Below are 22,008 nucleotides of genomic sequence, written 5' to 3' on the forward strand. Positions count from 1 at the left end.
ACTAATGTGTTGCTGCATGTAAGAAATTATGAAAATATAAAAGAATATAGATTTTTTCGTATAAAAACTATATAAATTATTTTGTTAAATCATTTATTCGTATAAATAAATACATGGTTATTATAGTTTCACATCGACGTAAGTATAATAATTAATCTAGTGCACATCGTTGCCTTTTTAAAATAGGGACCATAATACAATTATACCTCCAATTCTATACAAAAATATGAATAGCATTTTATAAAATATCTGGATGATAAATTAGAGGCTAGGGGACTAAAATACCGTTCGACTTAATTCTAAAGAACCAGTAAAATGTATGTATGTATACCTAACGCTAAATATTAATTCAGTAAATAGTGAAATTAATTAAAAATATACTTTTGTTTAGCATAAGATAATAAACTTCACTTTTTTTTTGTTTTGAAAGTAATAAATCTATATTTAGTATACTTTAAACACATTAACAACACATAATTACTGAAATCGTATAGTACTTAGTTATTACCAAAAGCTGACGCGTATAACTCATTGACAACGTGTGTATATTAATATGATGAACATACGTTTATTCGCAGAACTTACAAATATAATGTGTTTATACAACACATTGTTCAAGTACAAAGTTAAAAAATATAGCGTGATGTTTTGTTGACAGATATGTATCTTTCCCTTCTTTTTTTTTTATAAACCATTTTTTTACATATTTTCTAAAATTGCATTAGTGCGAGCACTGTGATTGTGCCAGCCTTTGGTAATCGAACTATAGAGTTTAAAATACAAAAACTGTACTATAAACTGTATAAAATAATAATGAAAACTTTTTTTTTTTATATTGTGCCACTATTAACAAAGGCAACGACATTATCAGTTTGAATTTTATACTAATATGTTTACACAAAATAAAGTATTAACTATACAGATCCGGCCCTGGAGTATTGAGATCCAAGGCCATTTTCGCTATTGATGACCTTATACAGGTCGTCTCATACTACTTCAGCAATCTTTAGTTCAAAAGGCGTAAGAAAATTCGGGTTAGGCATCCCTTTCTATCCAGCCGCTGAAACAGTCCTTGATCTACGCCAGAGCCGGCTTCAAAAATTAAAACATTTGTAAATTCTACTTAAAATTATAACGCATATTTAAATTACATACAAAACTTACATTAACTTTTCTTTGTTATAAGTTAATCTTAGTTCGTGTAATGTTTATGGTTTTAATTTTGCGTATTTTGTGCATGTTCTAGAACATTTTTATAAACAAATTCAAGTATTACTTATTAGTAGTTATTAGTTTCTATTATGCGACAAATATAATTCCAGATAAAAGCGTATTGACAATTAAGGATTGTAGGACTCACTTTCTCTAGTATCTATACTCACGAATTAGGGAATCGTATCAAACTAATCTACGTATCTAAATACATAATCATCGTAACATATTTGAATTATATTAATGAACATCCACAAAGTTGACCAAGTTTAAAAAATCAAATTATTAAATGAATTATGCTCAAATGCATTCAAAAGCACATCGACGCTTGAAAAGCATCATATCTAAACGAGAATCAGTTTTGATTTGAATAAGAAAATTCATTATAATAATTAAACTACATAATATTATTTACTTAAAAAACTAATATCAAATTTGTCCTAGACATTTAAAACCTGGATCAAATGATGCAGAAAGTCTGATAATTTCAAATATGCACATAGGTAATTTTCGGTACATTTGTCGCTTAGATATGATTACATTTTCAAGTGACGAAGTATATCGACGTTACTTACCAACTGATTATTTTTATATTATTCAACTAATACACTTAATTACCTACTTATATGGAAACGCAATATTTTTATTCATTGCTACTAAGGGATATAGTGAATACCTGGGCTAAGAATGCACCATAGGAATTAGGAACACATATCATTATGTTATTATAGACAACTAGTTTTAATTCCCAAAAATGAACGTCAATCAGTTGTGATCTGCATAGTGTTTGTTACTTATTACGAATTTTGTCCACAATTTTATACAGAATTATCTGTCGTTCACATATTACAAACAATCTGAGTGCACGTTTATGTTTTACCCTTCTAATTACCCCATTTCTTTTTTGGTAATTAAAAACTACTTATGAATATCGTGAAATATTCATGGAATAATAAGACATCTTAATCTTAGAAATATTCGATTCCATAAACAAATATTCAGGAACAAATTAATCAGGAACGCAGAAAATTAATGTGCGTATACCACCACTAAGCCTTTATTCGCAATGTGTATAAGTTATATCTTGTATTAAAGCCTCCTTAAAGGGAGACGAGTATAATAGTTGTTTATGAAGTATTCACCAAAAGAGATCCAAGGACTTCACGCGCTATCTTTATTGCGCTAATAGGAAAATATTATAGCACAATTATGCAACATATCTCTGGTTTGAGGCGAATTTCTAACAGCGCATTAGTTAAGAACTTAGATAAATTATCATGTTACATTAGTTAGTATAGGTTTCATTGAGTATTTACGTTTTCGTATAATATAATATTTACATTGGGATTTTTTTATGATTTTTACCTTTTATATCTCTATCTATATGAATCTTAAAACTAACTTAATGTATTGCACAGATAAATATTGAGGACACGCTGTATAAACATATCAACTTCACTTAAACTAATGATATTACATCAAAATCAAGTAATTTCATAAACCCTACTTATTCACTAAGCAATATGTCGCAACCAGGATTCTATCGAAATGTTTAGTTTCATAGTAAATGACATTCGCGCCTGTCCTACGAACGCTAAGTAGCGACGACGCTATCCGCACTGCTCTGTCTCGTGTATTCTTCCCATCCCCTCGTACATCTGTCTCGCTCGCTCGGCGCTGTCACTCACCGCTCGAAGCGCAACTTCGTAGGTCCTAATAGTTTACATGCCAAAAACATCGGCCAAAGGCTTTTTAAATAACTATATAGCTTTAGAACGAAATTCATATAAAAAAGCAGCAATCAAAGAAAACGTCTTTATGAGAAAATTACTAAGAACATTTCTTCGTTGATATAAAAACAAACATTAAAACTAACTTAATACGAATTACGTCGGGTGAATTTTTGTTATAAAAAAGTCATATTCACCAGACAGGAATTTCTCCACATAAGAGCAATCAGCTCACAACCGTAATGTAGACTTTAAACTTAACTTATGCTAGTCTTAACGTTAGACATAGAGAATGGACTGTACCTTCCTATCTAGCCAAGGAAATATAGGTACAAATCATAGATAGAACAATCATGCGGCCAGTAGTTATCTTCTCTAGAAACATTATAGGTCTTCGTCACAGACTTCCAGTGGCGGGTAAGTTCGGCATATGCGCTTTCATCACCATAGTTCAATAAACAAGAGACAAACATTGCTTTGCCTCTTTCTGCAAAGCGGTTAACTTTGCACTGTTCTTCCGCTATGTCCATGATTTCACAAAGGTCAAACATTTCTCCTTACATAGCGAATGTATCAGATCTTCCAAACTAAAAACTGCGCTAAGGTGGATCAATAAAAAAAAACTACACCAAAATAGCGCATCATCTACTACATACATACAAACGACACTTAAATTTAATAGTCTTACTGCGCGAATAATATTATAAGTGCGCGACTTTAAAACAGGCAGTATACAAGAGCACTATGCTCATAAATATAAAGACTAAATTATACCTAACGGCTGGTTCTTAAGGTCGCATTGTCGTTCAGCCAACGCAATCATACCTTCAAGAGACCTTAAAAACCAGCCGCTAGTCTCATATTATGCTAGAGTGAATGAATGTTAAATTAATGTCATTTTCACCGTTAACCACGTCTACATTATAAAACCCCTCAATGCAGTACGTGCCACTAAAAAGTAATAATTACGTCTAAACTACTTTAATAGTTAATATTATCCTCCGTAACATTACAATGTTATATACAGGGTGGGCCATTTTTGTGTTTACTCGATTATTTCGTCAATTTAAAGAATGATAAAATACCTACTTTTACCAGATGTAAGTCCATATATCTAAGTCAATCAAACGGAAAAATATCCACGGAAAGAAAATAATGTACCCAAAATATTGTCGCCGATTTATATATTTTAAGTTTCCAACTTGTTTTTCAACGGAAACTTCATGAAACTTTATTTTATTAAGGAAAATTTGTTGCTTTTATTTATTTCTTTAACAAACAAATGACAAAGTAGTTATCATGAATGTTCATAAAGAACAGAAACGCCAGAAATTTAAATCAAAAAGCACTACAATGCGCGAGAGCATTAAATTCTAGATACAATCGATTACACACTTAATTGTACCACCCTGTATATTCGCCAAAATCGTCCGCAGAGACGACTACCTATCCATATACGAAAACCTTGTGCTCAATGATACACCAACTACAAAAAATATACAAATATTTATTACGTCATACATAATGTACACGTAGTTATTGCGTTTTATTATGAGATGAAGATGTGTTAAAATTAATTCATATTCGATACGCCACAAATGCACTAATTCATTTATTGTGCGTTTAAAATTCACCTTGCAGTTTATTCAAACATAGGAAACAATCAGAGTAACATTCATTTGTTTTTACGCGATTTAGAAATTTCACAAAATGTAATTTTTACATATTACTTTTAAATCTCATCAAGAGATTGTTGCGATATTTAACATGTTGAATCGTTGAGATTAAAATAAATATCCGTAACCAATTTTAAAAATAATCTCTATAAATGCCTTGGTCAATATGTAAAACATTGGGTTACGTCCATATCCTTACAGAATTATACATGGTGCCCCAAATTCAACATCCAACTCATAAGTGGCGAAAGGTGAAATTTTCCGAAAGAGAATCCGACGCAACATATAGATACTAATATACATGAATGCGGTATGCAAATCATTCTAATCATAATTAGATACTACATAAATTCTACGCAAAGGGAAGTCGGCAGGAATCGGGTTATATTGACCCTCGCCGCTGAAACTCGTATTAAATATACCGTGAGCAATAAACTCTCTTATATGCGCTCTAAAATTCGAACCCGACCTCCTGACACGACAGACTTTCTGGCAGGAATTATAAAAAAAAAATACTTAAACGTTTGCAGCTTACAGCCACGTGCTCTGACAACATTGCAGCTGCATGTACTTACTCAACTGATCGAGATATCTGACGTCAAATGCTGGCACAATAGTTAGCGTATTCGTCAAAATATTTGCCACTTTTGAGCATAGCAATGCGAACTATATGTTCTTCGTGCTAATTTGATATTACATTGGCCAAATATCGCCAATTGTAGTGCCAGCATATCAATAAACACAGCGATAATGCCAGCGCCACGACGCCTTCTAACTCAAAAACCAGAAGCCCGACGACATATATCGATGAATTGGAGAATTCAGTGTGTATTCCGTTTTACAGATGTTTTAATTTTCAGTCGAGGCTTATTAATATTTCATATTTCACCATTTGATGGCTTAATTAGTGTTGAATGTTGAAGAGTAAGCCATTTTGGGACACCTTTACAATATGTTCTCAAGGGCCAGAGCTCTAAAATCCCCTGTTAAGGTGTATGTCCACCGCACTAGCCCAATCACAGTGGACATAATAAATATTACGAGTTACTACGCCTATAAAAGAATATACATTACAATTGACGTAGAACACCCGTTCGAGACTCAACTCCGAATTTTGAAATGAGTTAATTATAAAAAGTAATTAATTTACCTTCCTTTTGTCTTCTTTCTGGGATTTTTGCAACCTGCAACAAGATTTTTTTTAATTTAACATATATTCATATATTTCGATGATGATCAACTGATTTCTCTGAACTGAATAAATACACATTCATAAACTCACCACTATATGCGGAAAGGTAAACAGAGGTGCATCTCAAACAAATGTCTTGCACCGAGATTTATTTCTATTCAATTAAATATTTTAGTGACCATAAATTACTTACATAACGCTGCCATTGACATCTGGAAATATTTTCAGTTTGATTTTTATATTCTTGTATATATCCACGAGGTCTTGGCGCAGGCCTTCGAACTTGTTCTCAACACAATGCGCCACCAAATTCAGGAAGATGTTTATATAATCCACCTCCCGTCGGGTGAACGGCCCTAGGAACCTAAACTCAGTGTAAGTCTGACGAAGAGAGAATTCTCTGAAATATTCGATGATGTTGGTTACAGCTGTGCTGTACTGTGTTGGTTTATTATTTGGCAAGTCTAGTATTTTCTTTGTGATGCTCTTTAAGAACGGATTGACGACCCCTGGCTGTGGATTTTGGTCTTCGCCGTCATCGCTCACCTCCGGAGGGCGCTGCACTCGCAAGTCGTCTGGAGTAACCAGATAAATGTGGCTAGGCGCTTCTTTGAATACACTCACTTGACTGGAAAGGAGAAAATTATTATTAAAATGCTACCAGAGGTGTTTTGATAACTATTTGCATATAAATATATGCAAACAACAAAAAAGTGACCTAATGATGACTGGCAGCAAAATTATACTGAGTTAGGAATCGACATCGAAAACTTCCATACAATTTTCGCAACATTTATTAAACAACTTAATTCTTAAATCATTACCAAAACACATCAAGTACTTTGAAAATAACTAAACTAAAATAAACTCACCGGTTGGGCGCCACTCCCTCAGTGAGCGTGGCCAGCGTATAACAGTTCTGCGCGTTTATCTTCTTGACCAAGTCTATTTGAGCTACATTATCATAATCACTTGAGTTATCGCCATTGATCAACTCATTCACCACGCAGTGTATGCGCTTCCTTTCCTCCTTGAGCAGTGACTTGGCGAACATTATCTCTATCTCAGTGTCGTTCTTCACAAATTCCAGAATATTTAGAAGCACATTGGTGTTAAAGTTTACTATGTCGAGCTCCTCTTTCAGTTGGTTGGGTTTTATGCTCGAGTCTTTGTGATGCGATGGTCTTATGGCCTGTTGTAAGAAGAGTAATATTCTCTTTGAAATGTTGCAAATTAAAACAAATTCAATTATAAACTACAGTATGACGTTCAGATTTAGAGTTCAAGGTACAAACACTTACAAAGGCTGTGTGCGTGCCAATGGGTTCTAATATTCGCTCGGCAGTCTTTGCCAAGTCTTCTCCTTGCCAGCCCACGTTCTGTACCATGCTGTAAATAAAAACCTTATAACTACTTTATACTCGTAAATGAATAACTTTCATTGGATCTGCCGAAACAACATGGACTTGAATTAGTCAACCTGGATTCATACTCCAGGGCCTGGAGTCTAGCCTAATACAACATTCATTGACTCACGGTCGAAGACACTCGTTGGGATATTGCAATATGCAACCTATATTCGTAAATAATCATAATATTAAAATTGTTGTATTTTGCTTGTAATAAAAAGCGTTATTATTTTATTACATATCATGTCCGGTGCCCTAAAAGAGCATTCACACCTTTCCACGGTTTTCTCCATCGCTGGCCGATCAAAGTAGCTCTGCATCCTGCTGGAGCTCTGAGGTCGGCTGCCGATCGGAGGCAACATCGTGTCCCGGGACGATTCGCCGACTTTTAACCAGTCTTGCATCCAATTCTCCCCCAACATAGGGGCGAGAGTTGTGTAGTAGCATTCGTAGTTAGGGTCTTGTGGGGTGGTAGAAAAACTGCAATATTTTTATAAGTTTTAGACCAGGGATGTTATTGAGCTCCGTAACCGTAACCGAAACTATCGGATATCCGAAATAAAATATATCCGTAACCGTATCCGTTACAAAAGTTTCGGATAAGTTATGGATAATATGTTACGACTGATTTTTGTCTTACCGCTCGCGCGCCACGTGAATCTTGCATAGTTTGTTTGTTATTTTTAGTCATAACATAACCTTATTCATAAATAGTATTTTTTTTATTTATGAGCAGGTATTTCATTTAATAATGTGAAGGAAAAGTGTTGTATTACGTACTAAATTAATTTATAAAGACAAAATGCGTCTATAGTCCAGTTTAATTTGGACATTTTTTGATCAAGTTAATGTAATTTTTTTAAAATGTATACACTGTGATAAAAACTTTTCACGGAGGGGAGGTGACACTACTTCACCGAAACTTCATACCATATCAAAACACAGGGTTTTCTGAAAACCTGTATCCCCCAATTAGTTCATCGATAATTAGTAATCGACGCTGACGACGAGCGATAGCTAGTAAACGACGCTCAACTGTATTATACTATACTACTCATACTATTTTTATTTTACTTTAATCTATTATCCGTAACCGAAACTATCCGAAACTAACGGATAATCCGAAATAATTACATATCCGCAACCGTATCCGAAACCGATATAATTTTATTCCTATATCCATATCCGTATCCAGATCCGAAATTTTATATCCATAACATCCCTGTTTTAGACTAAATTTAATATTGCTATGGCTTATTAATCGCAAGAAATTTTATTCTAAGGTACAACGCATTTTGGTCTCAAATGATTTTTTCCACACCAAATATGGGGCAGAAATCGATGTGATAACAAAATCGTGGCTTTAAAAAATTATTCACAATTTAATGGTTAACAGTGCAATCGCGAACCAACAAAATTTCAATAGCGCACAGCATGTGGAATAAAAGTCAGTATATTTTCGCCATGTGCACCAGCTGTACTACATTAGGCAAGTTCATTAACACTAATTTAAATTGTTATAAGATTTATCCAAATCTGACAAATACACGTTATTGCGAAAGTCCGCGAATGGCGCGCGGCCGAGCATTCGCTATGTGGACGACGCACCTACCTACAAACACCCTAAGCGCAGCAAGTGTAGAGAAAGGCACCAAAATTCATCACAAGTCATAGTGTTATAAAAACTAGACACTTGAGACCACTCAAACATCTTTTTTGGCAGGTAGCATGTTATTTCCAAATAGTGTTGACATTTTGTTTCTACAGAGTAGGAATTTATTAAAATTTTACTTTTGATATCAGCAATCAAAGCAAAAAGTCCTTTGGCAGTAGTATGTTTAATTTTTTTTCCAAAATGCCATCAATAGCCATTGGTATCATGCCTTTGTCTCTGGAGAGCACCAATACATATCTACACTCGAGACAGGTCGAGGTTCATATTACAGGAACAATAATAATACTATAGTATAGTAAGTGACATAAGTAGAAGCTCAACAAACTTCCTACCCTTCCTAATCCTGATTCATTCCTTTAAGAAAATTAAGGCCTCAATGATACCTTTAACTGTAGAAGCTTATGGGCAGTGAAGACCACTTAATACAGATGATCCAGCTGCTTGTTAGTGTCCAATGCAAGAATATCATAGGAAATATCAGAAGCGGAAGCTTATAAAACACTGATGACTTCACATTACAAATGAAGTTTGTATCTATAAAGGGCAAATATGTAGACATTTAAATAATAAACGAATTTTATAATACAAGTGTCCAAATTCTCAAATTTTGGTTTAAGTATTTGAAATGTTTAAATGAAAATTTTTCTTAATATCTGCAATGTTTTCATTAGTACAAAAATATTTATCTATTTCATCTACTCAAATGTTTGTTTACATATCACATTGAATGCACAATCCAATTACTGCAAAATATTAAGCTTTGTTCCATGCGACATATGGTGTTAGGGACAGAAGGCCACCCAGAGGAGACGGTCCACATGCATCACCCATTTTCTATGTTACGAGGAGGTGAATCAGAAGAGGTATGAAATAGGTAATATATACTTATATAATAGAAATCCTAATTTATAATATATTTTTTTTAGAATAACACATTGCTTTGGGAATAAGATAAGCATTTATTTACGCGTACTTTTATCGCACTGTCTAGGTATGTGCCTTTTTTAACTTATTTTTAAATAAAAAGCAATACTTACTCTAAAGCGTAATGAAATAATTCGGGATCTTCATAAAGTGAATTTCTAGTAATAACGCGCACATTCTTTATATTACTTGATTCCGCTTTATCACATTTCTTAGGATTTTCCCGCTCCTTAGAAATAAAATTTCTCAAACTCAAATTGTTTGTATCATAATACTGTGACCTTTGCCATAAACTGTATGTGTTTGAGTACATTTCGTGAGGGTTATAGGTATCTACATACTCCCTCAAATAATTATTCATTTTTTATTCACGTAATTAAAAAACACCACACTTACTGGCACTTATTTAAAAAAAATTGTGCCCTGCGTTATAACAAGCTACCTAACTAATGGGAGGGATATTTGGGGGTATATATTCTTATTGATTATAATTAAATTATTAAAAATTGATTAAATATAAAATAACTTTCGCCAAAAGTCTTAGCAATTCGATCACACGCAAGTCTCTGTGAAATTTGTTTCACCTCGGAATTCAGAAAATTGATTCATGGTATTTGATGATTAGATAAGCATAGCTATATAGTCTTCCAATAAGTTAGAAAGAAACAACATATGGTAATGCTCTAAATAGAGCTTTTGTTTGCAAAAATATGCATTCTGTTTTCCAGTGCAGTATTGACAGGTTGATTGACATTTCATTTGACAACTGCACTGACATTATACTTTTTAAATATCTGTATTACAAGATTCAACTAAAGAATACGAAGCCCTACAGCCTTGTTTACAATATGTCACAAAAATAAATAGTTTAAATCCATACGGTAATTAATGTAATATAGTAACTTTTTTCCACTAAGGGTATTGTGATATTAAGGATTATATTATTAAAAAATATATATTACTAGAATCGGTCGCATTTAGAATTATTATGCTCCTATAAAAAGTCTGTACTGTGTCACAGCACATTTTATCTCCATGGGTAAGTAACTCATTTGAATTTTTTAATCTCAAAGAGAATATAATCACTACGTTTTAAGAGACAGGACTTAATACAAAGTAATAAAATCGAATTTACATGGCGTATCAATACCAATATCACGGAAGAATACGTCAGGAACGTCAAATAACAATACTACCAACTGAACAAAATACATAGTAGTGAGCACTTTTTACCGATATCGATAAATTCTACTGGGTGGGAATCGACGCTAAAGCTACTTTGATAAAATTCATATAATGTATTTTCGAGTCCACATTATCAATCCAACTCACAATATACAGTGAACATTTTAGCACTATAATTATAAGGCTGGACTAAAATGAGGACTCGAAATAAAATGAAAAGCTTTCACATGTTGAATAATAATTGTATTTTAAAATAAAATCCTTCATTCACCATGTAGGCGAATATAGTTGCACTTATGATAGGTCAAGGTACAATGAGAATATTTAATTATAAAGTCAAAGGATGGTGACACTTCTTTGTCGCACTTCTCTTGAAAGATATTATCATTTGTGCAATAATTGTTTATAAAAACATGGCATGGAAATTCAAACAACATTTCATCAGGAAGTGGATCAGCTTTCAAATTTTGCGATGGTATGGCTGACTTTCTAAGGCGATTGTTCTTTTTATTAAAATCTTTGTTATTAAAGTGAGAACCACACACATATTTCAAAGTATGCAGCTTTTCTATGGGAACATATATCAAATCTTCTTTTCCCACAACCTGAACTCACTTTCGGCATCTGGAAATATTTTTTAATTGTAAATAAATTGCTTATTAAAGTATATTTAAGCCTAAAATCATAAACAGTGCCCAGACACATTGATTGCTCAACGCATTTTTAAGTACACACACACACACACACACACACACACACACACATACACGACTTTAGTATTTTTTGTCCTGATGATCAGTCATCATCTTACTAATATTATAAAGCGTGTGCATGCAATTGTATGTTTATAATTCGTACCCGCAAAAATCTAAAATGATTGCGATTAAACTTGGTATGTAGATAGTTAGAATTACTACTTTTATCACTATGTTCCCACAGAATCTGGACCTAAATAGGTGAAACCACGGAGGGCAAATTGATTAATAAATTTAAACAGGTATCAATATCGATAATAATAACAACATCACTAGTAACATAATGGTAATTAGAAAATGAGAATTTTTATTATTTCTAAGCTACTTTATTTGCGCGATGACTAAAAACATCTAATTAATGCTTACCTGAGCTCATCCAATGGAAATTTCGCCATAAACATTCTGCTTTTGTGATTTATTCGACTGGCTCGATCTCCACAAATTTCACACGTAATAAAACGTTTTTTTGGTGGCATGTCTTTAAAACGTATTCACTTACATCAACAAAAACACTTTTTGGTATATTTTTACTTGTTTGAATAACAAATAATACAAACATAAATCAATAAAACACAAATGTATTCCAAAACGTCAGGAAGTCAACAAACAATAATAATGGCGGTGAGGAATAGAAAGAGAAACTGTACTGAGAGAGAGAGATAGCAGTATCCGCCATTAAATGCCATGTCAATTCCATACAAAAGATTTTTTGTTCCTTGTTGCGCTAGGCTGTTTAATCTTTTCAAATCACAAAATTTTCTTGGTTACTTGGCAATAGGTAGATAACTACTGAGTAATAGTTTAATATGTTGTAGATAAAAGCATTTAAATATAATGAAAATATTATATGTAACTTTAACTTATTACTATTAAAATTAATCGAACAATAAACAAACTTCATAATATGAAATATAATATTAATACACTGGTGCAGTAGAGAATACAAAAATACTGTTATTTTTTCAAGTTTTATTGATCTACAATATTTATAAACTAGTTGATCACTGTACAAAGTAACATTAGACAAGCAGCACTGAAACATCTTCATGATTAATCTTAGATCAACAACAAAACATATCTGAAAAATATTTTATAAATACAGTTACACTTAGGAGGTAAATTAATGTGCAAAGCTCTTTGTAATAATGTTTCATGTACATTTTTACTATGAATCAACAATCTAGGTTTAATTTTGTAGGTAGTTCAGCATTCAATCAATTTGCTATGTCGTCCATTTTTCACGACACTGGTCTGCTAGTTCTAGCAGCGCTTTACTCTGTCATCCAGTAGAAACGAGAACCGAATCTCGGGGGTTTCTTCTCGGCATCTTCTGGCAAGGCTGGAGTGGGGTCGGGGTAATGTGGTTTCGGTTCTGGCAGTGGTTTTGGTCTGCAAAAATAAATAATGACATTATTTTATCCAATATTCAATAAAGATACTTTACTACATTTTATAGTATGTTTGCAGCCCAAATAATATAATGTCTACAATTAATAATTTCACTTAGACTTATCACACTGCTAGACAAAATCCTTTATTTTACAATATAAGTTAACAAATTGAATTCTTACCTCTTAGAATCGTGAACACGCGCTTCAGTGAAGTATCCAAATGAAGGACGTTCAATGTTCAACTTTTCGAGCATGCACTGATCCAACACACCCTGAGTCTTACGGCAACTGGAACATGAAGTATTTTAGGGTCAATAAAAAATTATAGTGATTACCTTTTGTTTCTTTATCCCTATATACATTGATTGTAAATCCTACTTTAAAAAAAAAATAACTATGTTTATTTACTAGCATGCTATTTCCTTAAAATTAATATACTAAATTTTTGGGATGAATGCTAGACAAATGGCCAGTCATAACAATAAAATTAAATCTATATATTGTAATGTGTTTTGTGAGAGTCACACTTGAACCAACCATCAATATTCATGTAAGAATACTAAACTAGTTTTCATGTTTTCCTGTCTGACTACTAACAAACTTATGAACATACAATAAGCACCATCCATAATTCCTGTCCAAATAAATTTCCACTTACTATTGGAAGCTGAAATCTCCGGAGCTCTTGTCAACGCAGTTGGCATACTGGTTAAATTCCTGCAGGCACGCCTTTTTCACCTTCCTGAAGAACTCCATCGTGCAGGCAGTGACAGCTTTGCCCTCATTGATGCATTTTCGAGGATCATTCTCCTCAAAACGACACAGCATAAATTCCTGGAATTTTGGCAACAACGGTAAAGTGTAAAGAATGGTTATATAGGTTAAGGGTAATATAATTTTTTAGTTTATTTATTCAATATAATATTTATGCAGCAAGTAAGCTCTGTCTAGCATGGAATAATTCTAGATTAGTACTAATAATTAATTAGAAATGAAATTAAATAAAGAGACCTTAAATACTAACCAATAACTTTACAATATACTATATAAAATACATCTTTGTAAACAACTAGAATAAATTCTACACAGATTGATGGACATAAACAAAACAAAAGTATAGTTCATGAATTGGTATTCTAACATCAGATGCTTTAATAAAAAAAATAGTTATCCTCTATCAGTGTAACTATTATTGTTGTATTCAGAGCATCTAAATAATGTTCAAAAAACATTTATTACCATACGAAAGTTCAATGGAACACTTAAACAAGGAAACATTTATAAATGTAAATGTTTCTGTTGAGTTTTACCAGTTTGCTTTCAGTCATACTGTCATTGGGTCTATTCAAAGTTACCTAGTTTAATAACAAAACATAACCTCTAGGATAAACGATTATGCAATCAATTTTCTAACTATACACAACATCTGTTAAAGTTATATTATACTAAGCATAAAATGTAAAATCTTACTATAAATTAAAACATTTACTTACATTATTAGCATGTTCACAATATTTTCCCAAGTGAACAGAAGCAGCCATCAAAGTCGAAGCGGAAAGATTCACTTCAGGCACCGTTAATTCCGATTCTTCGGGCAAGATGACATCGTGGGTCAATACCATTTTTACCCTTTTTCAAATGTTCACGGATATATTAAAAATTTAAACAAAATAAGTATGAAAATTTCTCCCACAAAACCCGTGGAAGAAATTTGTCAAGATTAATCGGATAAAATACGGAAAATGAGTGTTTTGACAAATGTCGGACATCTCTTTCATTTTAGTTCTGTATAAAAGAGATGGAAATAATCGTTGTGTATTCTTATTTTTGACGCATTATCAAATAGACTTTGACGTATGAATGCATTTGACATTTGCTTTTTTATGTAAATGGCTATTGGTACAAGTTCAAACAAACAATTTGATATTAGACATATGAAATGCAATAATTAAACGCGAGTATAACGCATGCATCTGTTTATTTTATAAAATAAATGACTAGAAATTATTTAAGTACAGGGAAAAACATTTGATTTGACTGCCGTAAACTAATATTCATCGTTCCAGAATATAATCATCGTTTCATATTTTCTCGTTGTTTCCCATAGAAACCATTGATTTCTTCACCATTTGTCGGCTGTGCGTCATCTAAAAAAACAAAAAATCACATCATTTTGTCTCTGTGCGGGAATACTCGCGACTTCATGTTTTACATTTTACAAGCGGCCTAGTGATCAGTAGTCTAACTTCAATAGTGTGCGCCATGCATGCTATCAAAATATTTCCTTTTCAAATATTCTGCAATTGACATAACTCATACAGTTTAGTACATGATACACACCATTCACTAAATATTACCATACAGGGTGTAGCATGTAAATTTTTAAATTGTAGAGGTAGCTAATGTAACAATTGTGTCGTGTTATACCTTCATATAGTTCTGTATTTTCGGCACGCCATGGGTAAAGCTTTGGAATATCGAAACGATTTTCCTGCAAAAATATTCATACATACTTAATAAAATTTTATCAGAATTTACTGAATGGGTATATTATAATTCCCAGATTACAAAAACGTTCTAAATACATATAATTAAGAATATAATAATTGATTTACCGAATCATAGTTTCTTCTTCCCATGCGCGGTATATTTTTATTAGTTTTAATCACATACCCCATCATTCCTTGATCGAATGGGCTAATAGCTTCATTGCTTCTGCCGACCCTCGGTACATTATTTGGCTTAATAAATGAACTTTCCACTTGCAAAAATAAACATACTAGGCACAACGCCGTTAATACCTTAGTTACCCTAAAGGCCATTTTAAGAACAAAACTAGTTTACGCGGGAACACCTAACACGTTTAAACGAACAAACGATGTCTGACATTTTTCGAAATAATTCTGAGTTATATACCCCATTGCTTCGATTAGTCCCCTATTTAGAAAAGATTACATCAAAATTACTCATCCCCGTAACAAGAATACTAAGTAGATCCCAGATTTCAATCGGTCTTTATTGATAGGGGTACTTCGATAATGATCTTAAATAGGTAGGTAAATTTTTTGTTTATGCTCAATGATAGAAAAAGGAATAATCTATAATAATACGGTTTGACCTAATGACCTTTATCCTATTTACTCAATATGGGGTCCATGCAATATGTTATAAAAAAAATCTCCAGTTCGCATTCCTATTACAATAATTTTAGCAGATCTTTCTGAATCCTTAATTATAGTCAGGTTCTACTGTGCTCCTTCGGCCTGGACGGTGCAGACATCCGTCGGTTTTCTTTAAAAGAATCTTATTATTAGTGGTCCTTCGAGCCATTTGAGAATTAACGACGTATATAAAGCACTAGATCCACGAAAATTAAATATAATATCAGGATTAGGGTTTTCTTTTAAATTGACGAAGCGCCAAGCATTATCAGTACAATATAAGATATATTATTTCTGTTATAAATTAAATATGCCTCGGTGACGAAGCTGTATCGCGAGTAGCACCTCTGCCTACTCAGTGTGTGTGTGTGTGTGTGTTAATAAAATATTTTCTTTTCTTAAAATATGTTTAATATAATATATTTACATTCTGTTTATTTCTAACACAGGTTTATGTTGCACTTGGTGGCACGAGGGACGCGTTAGACTCGAGACGCGACTATTCGCCATTACCAGTGCACGAATAAGTATGTGTGAAAGTTATATAGATTTAAATATCCATAAAAACAACCGTATTCAAATATGTCACGTTAATCATTTATATGTCATGATCCTTGATACGTGACATTAGATCATGAGTGACTCCAACACTATTTGCTTAATTTATCGTTTCATCCGTAATGGATATAATAATATCTAAAATATGATCAATATTTTCAATATGTACTAACTACCATTAGAATAAAACGGTGGGTATATGACTGTAAATTGTATTTATTCTTGAGTATTATATACCCAAAACAAAATAGTTCCTTAACTTATTCAGTCATTCATATTTAATTATTACTGTTGAGTGCCTCTGGTATAAAAACTTGATATTTTGGTGTGACGCCACCCTTTTCCACGACAGCGCGTACTAGTGAAAATGGATCCAGCTTTTTTCTAACCACTAGAAATCTGTAAAAAAATAAGTTTATTTACAGTTATTATAAATACATGGCTTGATTATTAAATCTTTGTATTAAAAATTTCAACATACTAATATTGTTACAACTGTATAAGTAAACAACGACGACTATAAAATTCAGAAGAAAAAAGCTAGTTTCAATAAAGTTCAGAGAGCCTGCAAAAATACTAAGCTTAATACGAATTGCATTTACAAAACATCAACGACAGGTTTAGGTAACGCCTTTGAAGTGAAACAATGAAAGTTATTGCTTACCTGTCCTTATCCTTCTCGCCGTAGCTGCGCGAGGTGAGGCCGGCGCGCTTGGCGCACACGTGCAGCACGGCGCGCTCCTCCTTGCTGAAGTCGCTGCTGAACACCAGGTCCAGGTCCAGCGTGTCTGACGCGATGTAGCGCCGCATCAGCGCGTGCGCAGCGCGACGCAGCTGGCGCTCGTCCGTAGAGTTGCTGCCCAGACCTGCACGGTTCACCTACGTTCCAAATTATAAATTGACGAATAAAACCCTCCCATATATAACAAACTTAAACTCAAACATATTTAGTGTGTATAAGCTTATGCTGTGTCCAGGCATTGTAGCTTTTCGCCAAAAAGTGCACTACTGCTACTAGCTTGAGCAACAACACCTATATGCGTGTGTTTTATTTTGTGCTTATATTCGGTGGTACGTTGCGACAGGATCCATGGTCCACTCTATTAGAAATAGCCAAACATTAAATTAGGTTACGAGGTATGATACGCCTAGTATGGTTTGTAATCTATTCGATTCGCCAGAATGCCACGCGTCATAAATCGATCGGCCTTCGGAGACGACCATCCTTGTAACTATGCATTTGTGTGTATTCATAAACGGTTCGCCGCTTCGAGTTGGAATTCGTGGATCGTAAGTAGTGAATATTTGCCCGAGCATGCAACTCACGCGCATTTGGGCCAGCCGCGCGTGATGATAGAGCCTTTTTTTAATAATATGTTTTTAGATCAAAGAACTTACCGACCCACTTGAAATATCAATTTACGTATGATCGTTGTGTAGTGTGCATTATGGGTGCTACAATATTTAAATCAAAAGTATTTTCTTTAACTGCTTTGGTGGCTGGCTAACATGTAATGTGTGCGCGGTACGACCACGGACCACTACTCTGAGATGCGAGGGTCGAATCCGAGTAGTGGCAATGTGATATTGAATTTTTCCGCTTAGTATTAGTCCAGAATCTGGAATATTTGCGACATGGCATTATCTCACTCACCCCTTATCACATCATGGGCGTCAAAGTCGGTACACATCTGGCGAAAAGTGGGTACCTTGGTTACAACTGTATTTATCCCTGTGGAGAAAAAAGTCGTAATGCGTGTTTTATCATTTGTTTTAAATTCTTAAACTTACCATTTGCAGATTTGGTCTGATTGGTTCTGCTATACCCTGCGCATCGGCACCCAGGCCACCGCCCTTCCAGCCCATCATTTGCATCATTCTATAAAATAAAATTTGTTATTTATAATAAGACCAAACAAGTAACAAAAATTACTTTTATTAGATGTCTGCGTTGCCTCTTGGATTCCCGGCAGCAAAGAAGACTACCATCAACATCCATGAAATACTAACTTCATAGCGACATTGTTCTCGACAGGTGTGCCAAACGCGTCCTCTGCCGCGGTGCGTGCGGACACCTCGCTCACACTGATACGGGAGTCGCCGTGGGCTATCCATTGTTCTTTGACCAGTAAACACACCATTTGCTCACGTAATACCTGAAAGGAATTTTGTTTTAACTAAGTTTTTTTTCTACCCACAATTCTATCAACTATAGGAGATCTTGCAAGCAACATTATAACAAACATAATACTATAAAATTAATAACTACCATTATTTGAGTACTCACTTTCCATGCTGTCTTCCCCACAGCCAGTTTGGCTTCACTTTTAACGTAATCCTTGGCACGTGCCACCACTTTCCCGTTTATCTTCAGAGTACACCAATAGTCTTCATATAAAATATTTACAGGAATATTGCAAGCCTGGCAACTAGCTAAAACAAATTTAAGGTAATATTGGAATTTCATTTCATATTAGACTCAAAAGTCTAAAATGGTATTATTACACAATATACATTTATATATATATACTAGCTTTTGCCCGCGGCTCCGCCCGCGTTATAAAGTTTTTCAGGCTAATGTTTTCCGTTATAAAAGTAGTAGTTTCCCGGGAGCCTTTGTTCTTCCCAGGGTCTCAAACTGTTTCCATACCAAATTTCATCTTAATATGTTGGGTAGTTTTTGAGTTTAACACGTTTAGGTAGACAGATGCAGCGAGGGACTTTGTTTTATAATATATATTTATAGAACTTTTTAAGAGGAACAATCCCGTCATACATCATTGTTGCATAACTTTAACCGTTTACGCAGCGCACGCAACGGAAGCTCTCAAAACTAATAATTTTTCCCCGTTTTTGCAACATGTTTCATTATTGCTCCGCTCCTATTGGTCATAGCGTGATGATATATAGCCTATAGCACTCCGGGGATCAAAGGGCTATCCAACACAAAAATATTTTTTCAGTTCAAACCGGTAGTTCCTGAGATTAGCCATTACTGCTCCGCTCCTATTGGCCATAGCGTGATGATATATAGCCTATAGCGCTCCACAAATAAAGGGCTATCCAACACAAAAAGAGATTTTCAGTTTGGACCGGTAGGTCCTGAGATTAGCCATTACTGCTCCGCTCCTATTGGGTATAGCGTGATGATATATAGCCTATAGCAATCCACGAATAAAGGGCTATCCAACGCAAAAAGAATTTTTCAGTTTGTACCGGTAGTTCCTGAGATTAGCCATTACTGCTCCGCTCCTATTGGGTATAGCGTGATGATATGTAGCCTATAGTACTCCACGAATAAAGGGCTATCCAACGCAAAAAGAATTTTTCAGTTTGAACCGGTTGTTCCTGAGATTAGCCATTACTGCTCCGCTCCTATTGGGTATAGCGTGATGATATATAGCCTATAGCACTCCACGAACAAAGGGCTATCCAACGCAAAAAGAATTTTTCAGTTTGGACCGGTAGTTCCTGAGATTAGCGCGTTCAAAAAAACAAACTCTTCAGCTTTATATAATAGTATAGATATATTACCATAGATACAAGGACAGCCTTTTCAAGTTTATAAAACCTATTAAATTGAATTTGCATATTTATTAATTATAATTATTTAAGTTATTACATCCAGTAACACCTGAAAAGCTAAAATTGGAAATTATACTTAAAATAAATGTTATCTTACCTTGTATGTTCCATAATTTGTCTGCCCAGGGCCGTATTAACATAACCATTCTCCCATATTCTGTATGAAACATGGGCTCTTTAAAATACCTTACATCCAAACATTTCAATGCCATCATATCTCCCAAATAATAATTTCTGTCAATTGTCTTTGAAATTATACTTTCTTTTTCAGGTATTTCTTTGTCACTTTGGTAATCTTTTCCAGAATCATCAGGGACTGGTGATGTAAAACTTGCTTTACCCATTGGTACAAAGTCAATTCTACTTTTATTTTCTGAATTTATCATTCCTTCTTTTTCTTTTGGTGTACATTCATCTCTTTCTTTGCTAGCTGGTACAAATTCAATTTTAGCTGATTTTGCAGGACTTCTATCTTCTATGACACCTCTTACACGTTTGATACCTTTTGCTCTATCTTCAGCCATTGTGGATGCTGATACAAATGCCCTTTGTAATTTAGTTTTCTTTGACATTCTATAGGATTTTGCTATCTGTAATGTAATATTAACATTTATGTGACATACATTACTAATTAGGTTTAAAACTTATAATATACTAAAAAAAAGTTCATCAAATATACCTGAGAGTATAGTTGTCATTTATATGTATAATAATAATGGTTTACTATGTTACTATATCTACATCTGTTATTTAAACAGTAAACACTGTGCAAATCCTATGATTACCAATTTAACTTATTGGTGTGAGAGGTTGTGACCACCAGGCCGAGAAAAGATAACAACGAAGATGAGGTTAACCAACTAAGAATAAAATAATACCATTACAGGACGAATTAGAAGCATATCAAATTTTATGATACCTATATAAAATAGAGTAAATTAGTTGAAGTTGTTACAATAAAAGTAGTAAACTAGTTGTTACAATCTTGAAACTAAAGCTTAAAGATTATTGATTTTGAGGTTTGTTTACAGATACTATCATAAGAGTAACTGCGGTTGGCGGACGTGTAAGGATTTGATGAAGACTTTTAAAAAGCCTTGCGCTTACAGGCATCTCAAGTGGTACAGCCTTTTTATTGAATTCGGCAGCTCACCCTAAAAAAAAACCGCAACGACGCCAATGGATACTATGTTGCGGTTACCTCTTGTGAAAGACCTGCGACCTCGTGCATTACTTCTGGAGGATATCGACATCCCAGGAACTCCATATTAGTTAACACCCGGGAAAGACAGATAAGTCTTTCTTCGGGATAATCGTGTTTCCACCGTTCCATGAATGCCTTTCGTAAATTCCATTGCTCGTCATTCTCATGGTCTTCTTTATATTTATCAACATCCCAATCAACGTTAAATGACATTATTATGTTAGAAGAAAATGGAAAGTGTTTATTTTATTATCAGTAAATCTTAACCATAACAAATGTAAAAAAAAAACACATTACAAATATGACAATATTGACATTACAAAACTGAGTTGCAAGTGTATACTTGCAAGA

The 22,008-nt window shown here is 33.8% G+C and overlaps 4 protein-coding genes across 5 annotated transcripts; all 4 read right to left on the reverse strand.

The window, feature by feature from the left end:
• Positions 1-76: 76 nt before the first annotated feature.
• LOC115441600 lies at positions 77-10,414 on the reverse strand. Its single transcript, XM_030166461.2, has 6 exons — positions 9,932-10,414; positions 7,493-7,699; positions 7,112-7,199; positions 6,683-7,002; positions 6,004-6,438; positions 77-5,802 (listed from the first exon to the last, which is right to left on the reverse strand). The coding sequence occupies exons 1-6, from the start codon at positions 10,177-10,179 to the stop codon at positions 5,760-5,762; spliced, it is 1,341 nt and encodes a 446-aa protein (XP_030022321.2). The 5' UTR covers positions 10,180-10,414; the 3' UTR covers positions 77-5,759.
• Positions 10,415-12,712: 2,298 nt separating this feature from the next.
• Positions 12,713-14,910, reverse strand: LOC115441645 (NADH dehydrogenase [ubiquinone] 1 alpha subcomplex subunit 8). Its single transcript, XM_030166506.2, has 4 exons — positions 14,643-14,910; positions 13,808-13,983; positions 13,330-13,437; positions 12,713-13,147 (listed from the first exon to the last, which is right to left on the reverse strand). Exons 1-4 carry the CDS (start codon positions 14,769-14,771, stop codon positions 13,030-13,032), a joined length of 531 nt encoding a protein of 176 aa, XP_030022366.2. The 5' UTR covers positions 14,772-14,910; the 3' UTR covers positions 12,713-13,029.
• Positions 14,911-15,105: 195 nt separating this feature from the next.
• LOC115441646 lies at positions 15,106-16,037 on the reverse strand. The gene is made up of 3 exons (XM_030166507.2): positions 15,765-16,037; positions 15,577-15,640; positions 15,106-15,296 (listed from the first exon to the last, which is right to left on the reverse strand). Exons 1-3 carry the CDS (start codon positions 15,969-15,971, stop codon positions 15,223-15,225), a joined length of 345 nt encoding a protein of 114 aa, XP_030022367.1. The 5' UTR covers positions 15,972-16,037; the 3' UTR covers positions 15,106-15,222.
• A 1,029-nt stretch (positions 16,038-17,066) lies between these two features.
• LOC115441576 lies at positions 17,067-21,984 on the reverse strand. 2 transcript variants are annotated; one of them, XR_005112519.1, is made up of 7 exons: positions 21,655-21,984; positions 20,551-21,043; positions 19,156-19,301; positions 18,879-19,024; positions 18,660-18,747; positions 17,533-17,734; positions 17,067-17,267 (listed from the first exon to the last, which is right to left on the reverse strand). XR_005112519.1 is itself a non-coding variant. In XM_037439846.1 (7 exons), exons 1-7 carry the CDS (start codon positions 21,868-21,870, stop codon positions 17,147-17,149), a joined length of 1,425 nt encoding a protein of 474 aa, XP_037295743.1. In that variant the 5' UTR covers positions 21,871-21,984; the 3' UTR covers positions 17,067-17,146. The 2 variants fall into 2 exon arrangements, 1 of the variants encoding a protein (XP_037295743.1); XM_037439846.1 differs by having other exon boundaries at positions 17,533-17,747.
• Between the last annotated feature and the right edge of the window lie 24 nt (positions 21,985-22,008).

The sequence above is a fragment of the Manduca sexta genome, chromosome 18, assembly GCF_014839805.1.
Source record: "Manduca sexta isolate Smith_Timp_Sample1 chromosome 18, JHU_Msex_v1.0, whole genome shotgun sequence".
Taxonomy (NCBI): Eukaryota; Metazoa; Arthropoda; class Insecta; order Lepidoptera; family Sphingidae; genus Manduca; species Manduca sexta.